The sequence below is a fragment of the Manacus vitellinus genome, unplaced genomic scaffold (assembly GCF_001715985.3).
Source record: "Manacus vitellinus isolate BGI_N305 unplaced genomic scaffold, ASM171598v3 scaffold_36_pilon, whole genome shotgun sequence".
Lineage (NCBI taxonomy): Eukaryota > Metazoa > Chordata > Aves > Passeriformes > Pipridae > Manacus > Manacus vitellinus.
The window spans coordinates 2388363-2397334 of NW_021940508.1; the positions used below are offsets into that span (position 1 = coordinate 2388363).

At 44.0% G+C, this 8972-nt stretch overlaps 1 protein-coding gene across 1 annotated transcript; it reads left to right on the plus strand.

The window, feature by feature from the left end:
- Positions 1-2381: 2381 nt before the first annotated feature.
- Positions 2382-3324, plus strand: LOC115307642 (extensin-like). The gene is made up of 2 exons (XM_029961519.1): positions 2382-2755; positions 2919-3324. The coding sequence occupies exons 1-2, from the start codon at positions 2382-2384 to the stop codon at positions 3322-3324; spliced, it is 780 nt and encodes a 259-aa protein (XP_029817379.1).
- Positions 3325-8972: the final 5648 nt, after the last annotated feature.

The window sequence follows — 8972 nt, forward strand, 5'->3', positions numbered from 1 at the left end:
TTCAAGAGCTAAGTAGCATCAGGCATTACTCAATGTGTCATGTCTCAATCAGTAGCGTCATGTCTCAATCAATCCTTCATTAGACAAGAAGAGGAGGAAGAAGAAGAAGAAGGGCTAGGAGATTTTGGCCCTGTCAGAATGGGGCTAGTCCCACGCTGCCCTGGGTATCCATCCCTGCAGCTCTTCACTTCCCTGCCGTGCCTGGTCCCTCCCAGTTTGTTCCATGTCGCCGCGTTACAACGAGCACGGGGCGATCATCTGTAATTCATTGTTTGTTTGGGAGGGAGCAAGGGGGAGGGAGCGAAGGGGAGAGAGAATAGCAACTGGAAAGGTTGCAGATTATGTTGTTTCGGGATTTTCTTTTTACCCCAGGATTGATACACAGAGTGTGGAGGCTTTGATAGGTTCTCTTTTTCCTTCTTTTTCTTTTTTTTTTTTTTTTTTTTTTTTTTTTTCCTATTCCTCAGAGTGCTAGTATTTTTTTTACTATAAGGATGACTTTTGTACGCCCCTGACAAGGCAACTCGGAACAAAGAACATTTGCACTTCTTCTCTTGGACAATCAGCGCCTGCTCACACCATGCACCTTTGGTCTGCCACTATCCCAACGCCCCTCGGGTTTTGTTCTTCTCTTCTCTTCTCTTCTCTTCTCTTCTCTTCTCTTCTCTTCTCTTCTCTTCTCTTCTCTTCTCTTCTCTTCTCTTCTCTTCTCTTCTCTTCTCTTCTCTTCTCTTCTCTTCTCTTCTCTTCTCTTCTCTTCTCTTCTCTTCTCTTCTCTTCTTTCTTTTTTTTCTTAATATTTAAATTTCCTAATCGAATTTCTTCTTTCCCTCCCTGCTATTTTCAAAGATTTTTTTTCCTTCTTTCCCTCTCGTTTCCAGATCAAACGAAGCTCGTCTATCTTCCCGGGATGGTGAGGGCCGAGGGGATTAAGATATTATTAGAAAGCCATATTCCCACAGTCAAAAAGGAAGAGAAAGGGGGGAAAAATCTCAGTATTTAACGGAGCCGGTACTCTTCCGGCAAAACCTTGAGGAAACCCGGGGACACCGGCCGGCAGCCTCCGCCGGCGCACGGCGACTTCGGCCTCCACGGGCGGCCCACGGACGGCCACTGTCCCGGGGGGTCCGCCGCCCCCGGCCACTTTCACAGTGCCCACCAACCACGCCGCACTCGGGGTTACCCGGCACCCGGGTCGGGCGGGGCTGGGGGCGGCGGGAATGGCGAACGCCAGCGGAGCCCCCAGCGGGAACGCGTGGGTTGAGCCCCACTGCGCGTGTAGCCGTGGGCTTTCTCCTCCTCCACCCGCGCACCCACCACCCGCGCATTTGACCGACACAAATTTAGTTTCCTTCCTCAACAAAGGGAGAGAAAGAAGGCTCACAGCAGACGTTTATTTTTCTCATTTTCTTTTTTCTTTTTTTTTTTTTTTTTTTTTTTTTTTTTTTTTAACTCAGAGATGGTGTGAGTACATTCTCGGCCGAAAAAAAAAAATCAGCCATAATTAATGGATTAAGTTGTTGTTCTTGCTGTTGTTGTTGTTGTTATTATTATTGTTGTTGTTATTGGGCTGGCTATCCGGTTCCGAGACGAGACCTAAACATTATTTTCCGTTTCATAATTTCAAATAGAGTTAAGTGCTGTATCATCAGTTTTTCCCCTTTGTCTGTCCCAGTTGTAAATAATGGCTTTGAGATTAGCTAATTACGGCGCATTAATCACTGATAGAGAGGAAATAAATCAAAGCCTAGTTCGAATTTTCAAACTCACTAGTAGAGAGATGCATAGCAACTCTATCTGCAGCAGATAGGTGCTGTTTAAATTACTGAGGCTACAGAGTAAACCACATCCACGTCACTTTAAAAAATGAAGATTTTATTTATACATACCAGTTGTGCCATTAAGTGGAGGTTTGGGGAAATTTTTTCAGTCTACTTTTGTAAAAAAGTGGTGCAGTCTGAAGCCAGCAACGTTGACATGTCGCATTAATAAACTTCTCACAATAAAAGCAGAATATAGAGGAGGCAAACAGAAAGACGTGTGTGAGACAGAAAAGGAGATATACAGATGAAAGTCCTGTCGAAAAGACCCCTTATTATTTTTCCTGTGATTGGATTACACAGAATTCTCTATTATATATGTATATAACATATGCATATATATAACCTAATACAATAACTAGTTACTGTATTTTTAAGAATTTCACTACCCTCGCATCCTTCCTTCTATCCTCCTCACAGTACAGCACGTTTTGTAGTCAAGTCCTCTCAGTATTTTGAAACACTTATCTTCGGGGATGGGAGTTAGATAACTATATGCCAGAAAGCAACAAGCCAGCTTCTAGGAGAAGAAATCATGTAGGTCTTCAAAAAAAGTGGAGCATGCAGACGGAAATTCGGAACCCTAGGCAGGAGACCTACAAACTCCCCACAGACACAGGCGGACACACACATACACGCGCACTCCACCCCAAAAAGCACTCCTCCACCTGGAGGCAGGCAGAGACCGCCCCCGCCCGGGTCCTCCTCAGCCCGCAGCCCTCCGTCCCCTTGCCCTCCGTCCCCGAGCCCTCGCCCCGATTCGTACCTTCGCCGGGCTCCGCAGCCCTGCCCGCGGCGGCAGCCGGGTTCCCCTGTCCCGTGACGGCCACGCGCAGGTGGCCACGGCTCCGAGTGCCGAACCCGCCGGATGACACCGCCTCCCCCTGCCTTTTAGTCAAGAAACTTGTAATTAATTTCAAGTTACTCCGCGCACCGTATCATTAAAAACAGGCTGGGGAACGGCGCCAGAGCCCGGGAGCAGGGGATGGGCAAGGGGAAGGAGATTTGCGTACAGCTTTGTCTTTACCGCGGGTTGCGCTGGCACGGGTTATAGCGCTAAGTGCACCAAACTGATGAGCACATCGCTCTCGAGCGCAGTTTAAACCCGGAGCCGCATCCCCGCAGACCCCCCAACTCCGGCCCGGCGGAACCCCCCGAGGTCGGGCTGTACCGCGGCGGCTGCGCTGCCCCCGCGGGGGAGCGCCGTGCCCCGGGCGGCGCTCCAGCGGCCCCTTCCCCGCGCGGGCAGAGGCGGAGCAGCAGCGCGGCCGCGCGCGGCGGCGGCACAGCGCGGTCCCTCCCGGCACGGCCCGTCCCGCGGGGGCCTGCTGCCACCTGGCGGGCCGCCTCCGAGCGCCTCCGAGTGCCACCCGAGTGCACACCGAGTGCCACCGAGCGCCTCCGAGCGCCTCCCGAGCGCACCGACCCGCCGCTGGGCCAAGGCCGCCTCCGCGCAGGCTGCGCGCCCCTGACGGCTACCCACGCGGGGCGTGCGGGCCGGTGACGGGCGCGTCCGCTGCCACCCTGAGCCCGGCCCTAAACTGGGGCGTGATTTTACCGGGCTGTGGCAGGGCTGTTGAAGTCTGCCTGGCTCGTTTAGAGAGTGGCCTTCCAGGCAGTGATGAGAACAAAAGGGAGAAAACGAGGGGCCAGAGTAACGCATCCACACCCTCTGTTTCCGGAGGTGTAGTGTGCACTTCTACGTCCTTTTCTGTGATCAGATTTGCCACATAATTCTTACTTTGCAACCAAGTGGAGCCTTTATCCAGGATCGCATTTTCTCCTTCGTGGTGTCATGGGAGCACAGAGCATGTCAATATTAAATACAGATGTGATGAGGGCCAGAGATAGGGAGAGAGACAAGGGCAGGGGAAACATCATCCTCACTTCCTCAGTACCCATATAATTATCCCTTGAGGAATCTGATGTATGATGATTGCAGAGTAAGAGGACTAAAAAGACCTGAATTTTCGGTAGAATAGTCCTTCGTTAAGAAATTCTGCTTAAGTCTTGAGTTGAATGAATTCAGTGTTGCTAATACCTAGAATGTACAAAATATGATTTTACTTTTAAAGTAACAACGTTCTTTGTATCTTCAGTATTTGTATTTGTACTGGTCTGAGATTAGTTAATTCTGCTTCTTATCTCTTTCCCGGAGCTGGCTGTTTCAGAAGATCCAGTTGTAGCCTCCAGCCAGGCCAGGGATCTAGCTGTGTATAAGCTCTTCCCACACTGTCCTGACAAATGAGTGCCAGAATAGAATGCCTCAGCAATTTAAAATCCAGGACCCGAACACAAGCCCATTTTATGAACTATTTAAGCTGATAAGGAGACATTGGTCATTTCCAGCAGGGGCCAAGATGGGTAACTGGTAAATGACTGCAGTTCAACTACGGCTCACCTGCCAAATATGTTGCTGTGCAAATGTATAGATCTTGAGGGCAACCAGATCTCCGTGGGTCCCAGATCACAATAGGTTTTCTAAGTACATTTGCAGCATAAGTTAATGATTGTTTTGCATTATTACTAGTTTGATATAGTTAGTTATCATTAGCTTGGCATAATCAGTTATGAGAGGATTTTGTTCTATAGCAGAATTCCTGAGCGTGTTCCTTGATTCTCAGAATGTATTGCTGCAGGAATCACTTCTAATCACATGTAACTTGGGAGTCATTTATTACGCTCGCTGAGGACTAGAAACCTGGAAGTCAACAGCACTTGGGGCAGTTGCCCCTGCTTAGAAGGTGGCTGTAAGAACTAGAAACGTCTGTAACAAAATGAATTAGCTACAGAAAGTTCACTTGTCATTTCCCGGCAATCAAATAAAATGTAAACCAGACCCTTTCTTCTTTTCTTTCCATCACTAATTCTTCTTTTCCTTCAGTTAAAACCATTGTGAAAAAATTAGACTATGAAACTAATTATATGAACATTTCATCAGCTCCTCAGTAGAAAAAAACCCAAACCTATCACACATATATGCCCATATACATATAAGTGTCTATATATAACTTGAGTGCAAATTTATAGAAGTTATATAGTATATTAATCCATTTAGGCTATGGTAAGATATTTATTAAGGTGAGCAGATTATTAGCTACTGGTATTCATAATAGAGAAATGATGAATATTATCCACAGTAAAAGCTATTGGTACCACATCTAGCACAAGTACAATAGAAATAACAAACACTTTCTCCCATGCTTTAGATTATATATATTTGATTTATTCATTAATTCACAAATTAAATATTAAGAATCTCTCAATATGTCATATGTATCCTAACATAACCATTAATATACAATTACACCAGAAATTAATTTGACCCATATGCTTGCTTACTTCAAGTCCGAGCTTGTGCCCCACCTGCTCTCTTCACACTGCCCCATATCACTATATCCACGCTGCAAAATTTGTCTTTCAGCCACTAATTTTTATCAAGATGTATTAAAGATCCACTAAGGATCTTATCAACATTACCTCTATGTCCCTCAGGGTTTAGTTACACCTTCTGCTCTGTGGCAGAAAAGGCTATTACATCATTTACTTTTATCCATGCTCTTTTTTTTTCCTGGCAAAGAGGGTTGTGGGAGGATCTTCATAGGGGTTCCTACCCCCTTTCCATCACTACCTCATCAGTTCTGCTGCTGAGACAATTCCCTGGGCAAAACGCAGAGAGTGCAGATAGTGAAGAGGTAGCCTTTCCACAGGTGAGGGCAGGAGCTAAGTGCAGTAGGCTAACCAGTGTTGAACAGGGAAGAAGTAACAAGAGCACTCTCATAATGGAGAGACTGAGAAGGATGTGGTTTCATAAAAATCAAGAGTGCTTGGGGTCAGGCCAGTTAGAAAGAGGCAGAATGCAGGAAAGCCCAGAGCATCTACTCTCAATGAAATATGCAAAGTTGAGAAAAAAGAAAAAGACTTCCTTTAAGAAGAAGCAAAGCTATACAGGATAAAATATAAAATCTAAGCCTAATACATGTCCATGTCTACATTTGTATCTACAGACAATACTATGAAGATATGTTTTGATACATTATAAATTTCCTAAGGCAAGTACCACCTGTATTTGTGCAGTCCTAGGCGTGACTGGGGACTGTAGGAGGTGCCACAGGCAAGGCAGGAATTCAGGACAAAGACATAATATTCCACAAAACTGTCAAAGTCCCTTGTGAATGTCATCACACTACATGAATAATACCTTTATTGAGAACTGCTGTCATTGATTCTTGCAACTGAAATACGAAATCTTTTGTATCTTTACGGGAAATTCTTCTCTTCAGGCTTTATTGTGCTTTCTCTTTGCAATAGTGTTCGGGCAGTTCTGGGCTACTCTGGGCAAATCTAGAGTCAATAACTAAGGAGAATTGTGAAGTGGGGAGATCCAGAAGATAATAGGGATCCTTGTCATTTGACATTTGCTCAGGTAGAGTGTTTTTACAGGCACAATGATTACATCACAAAAACACTTCTTTTAGCTTCCTTATAGATAGGCCTAAACAAAATCCATTCATTGTCTATATGAATAAAAAAACAAAATAAAGCAAAGCAAAGCAAAAAAAAATGAGAAGTTTGCAGTCTTCTTGAAAAGTCTAAATATTCCTGCTCTGTTATTGCATGCCCAGTGACATATTTCTCAACCAGCAGGATAAGAGAGACACAAAATAAAATGAGAAAAACACTAGTAAGTTTAACAGTTTGTTGCTAGATGTTTCCATGTGGAAGAGAATCAATTATGTACCTCTAAATTCACATATAAATTAAACCCCGAAAACTGCAAAGCATCTAATGGAGATTACTGCTGTATAAAAACAGCAGCTGTGAAAAGAAGTAAGCCTGTGGTACCTCCCCTGGCTGCAGCTTATTCACAGACCGTGTTAGCACTGTGAGGTTAGGCTTGTTATGTCTTAGGCATATGTAACTGCGAGCTTGTGAAACCCAATAGTAAAATTCAATTACTGCAAATTCATCCTAAGGAAGGAAGACAGAACGGAGCTGACAGCATTGCTGCTGAGTCACTAGGTAAATGTCTATGCTTTGGTCCCAATTACAGACAGGCTGGTAGCTAAAATTGCACAGGACACTCTGACTGTCCTAGTGTTTGTCCACAAGAGATTCTTCATCTTGTGCTGTGCTGAATTTCACAGCACTACAATATCTTATAGTGAGCTAATTTAAGGCCAGGCAAGTCCTTCCCTCACAAGAGGTATACAAAAATGGCAGACAGTGAAATGCCCACAAAATGCAATAAACTAATGCTAAATTTTATCCATCAACCCTAAATGTGGGGTAATCATTACAAGGACCTGTTAAAACTGTTTAGTGCAGAGTGGTCATGGTGTAAAAATCACCCTCAGTTTCTTCTTAGTAGCCATGCCAGCTAGTACAAATTAATTCCGTATGATGCATTTGCAAGCAATTGTTTTTCTGAGAGTAAGGAAAAGAGCTGTTCCTTTGCATCAAATCACTAAATATGCATTGCAAAGTAAATGAATCATCAAAGAAAGTAACTAAAAGGGATGCACTATGGTATATCTGAGTGCAAAACTTTACTGTAGTCTTGTACAGTATCAATTCAAGTCAAAGTCGAGGTAAGACATAAAAAAGCAACAACACAAAAAGGTGGTTCTGTTGAACAGCAGTCTCCAAACACAGTTTGGGCTAAGGGGAACCTTGAGACCAAGCAACATCTTTAACATCAGCATGTTAAAATATTCAAAGACTGTGAAGTACCATATATATTCCAGATAAAAGGCTTTTATGAATTAAAAAGAAAAAAAGATTATTGCTAAAATTTGACAACAGGATCAAATTAAGTTTAGCTGTGAGTGGGAGGCAACCAATAAGCTGTATTTGGAAGTGATGTATACTGGACAACCTCCATAATATCTGGAAGCACAGACAACCCTATCACCATTTTTACCACTAATAGAAATATAAACAGTTATAGTGCTTTCTTTCTGCTTTTCTAGAAGCGTTCATTCTAACTCAGTCTAACAGTCAACTCAGTCTCCCTTACATGTTAAGACTTCATTAGCATCAACATTAACTTCTCTGTACAAACAGCCACGATTGAAACATAATTGAATTTAGTTACCTTGTTTTGAGAATCTGTCTCACTAATGAGAATGCTAAGACATTTTCTTTAATGACAATTATTTTCTTCTGTTCCATTTGAAGTACAAAAGGGACGTTGTACAAAGTGGTGTTCTGAGAAACTGTAGAATGAATAATGTGTGGGTTAGAGTTTTAGCTTGCAACCATCCTAGAGTTGAGTGCTGAAGCCTTTGAGTTAGACATAAAACACCTCTGACATCAGCATTTCCCACTGATCCTCCATCCACCCCCTTGGCATGTGTAAGGCTTGTTACAAGGCACCCAGTGTTCTTGGCTTTGGCATGAGACCAAGCTGGTCTGTACTGGCAAGGCTGACAGAATTTAGGACATGTAAAGAAACAGAGAGAGTGAGAATTAACCTCCTAGATCTGAGGAACAGGATTACTTTTCTTTGTGACTTTCCCAAGGTTACAAAGGAGGCAGGTGAGAAAACAGGGAACTGAGCCCTGGCAGCGCAGCTCTGGTCAGCTGTGTGTAGAATGCGGAAACAAGCAGCCTGTGGGGACTGTGGGAAGACGTTTTAGCTTGTGCCACTGCTAAAGGCAGAGCACATGAGGACCTGGAAATAAGACAGTAACAGTCAGGAGGAATGCCAGGGTTTGGCTGGAAGCAGAACCTGGTTTCTCTTTCCCTTGCTTCATGGCTCCAGTCTTCAAGTCTTCATCCTGTATATCCAGTCTCTGCTCCATCCCATCCCTCCACTTCTGATCCGCCTTCTTTGGGCATTGGGACCAGCCGAAATGCTTTCTCCTGCCTGGTTGCCCCTGAGCAGTTTCTAAATTCTGAATGACATGTAACTTGCCTGTAGAGACACTTGGCAGATGAGATCCAGGCAGTGAATTTCTGTCCTAATTTCTTCTCCACCTTTTTGTGAGGTAGAAGTATCCCAGCACTAATAGAATAGTGGTTGTATTAGACTAAAATCTGGTAGTTTGCTAAAGCATATCATTCTCAGAATGTATTGTAAATACTAGACTGTATAATTCATAAATTCTACAACTCATCTATAATATATATTTGTGAGAATGAAAGACC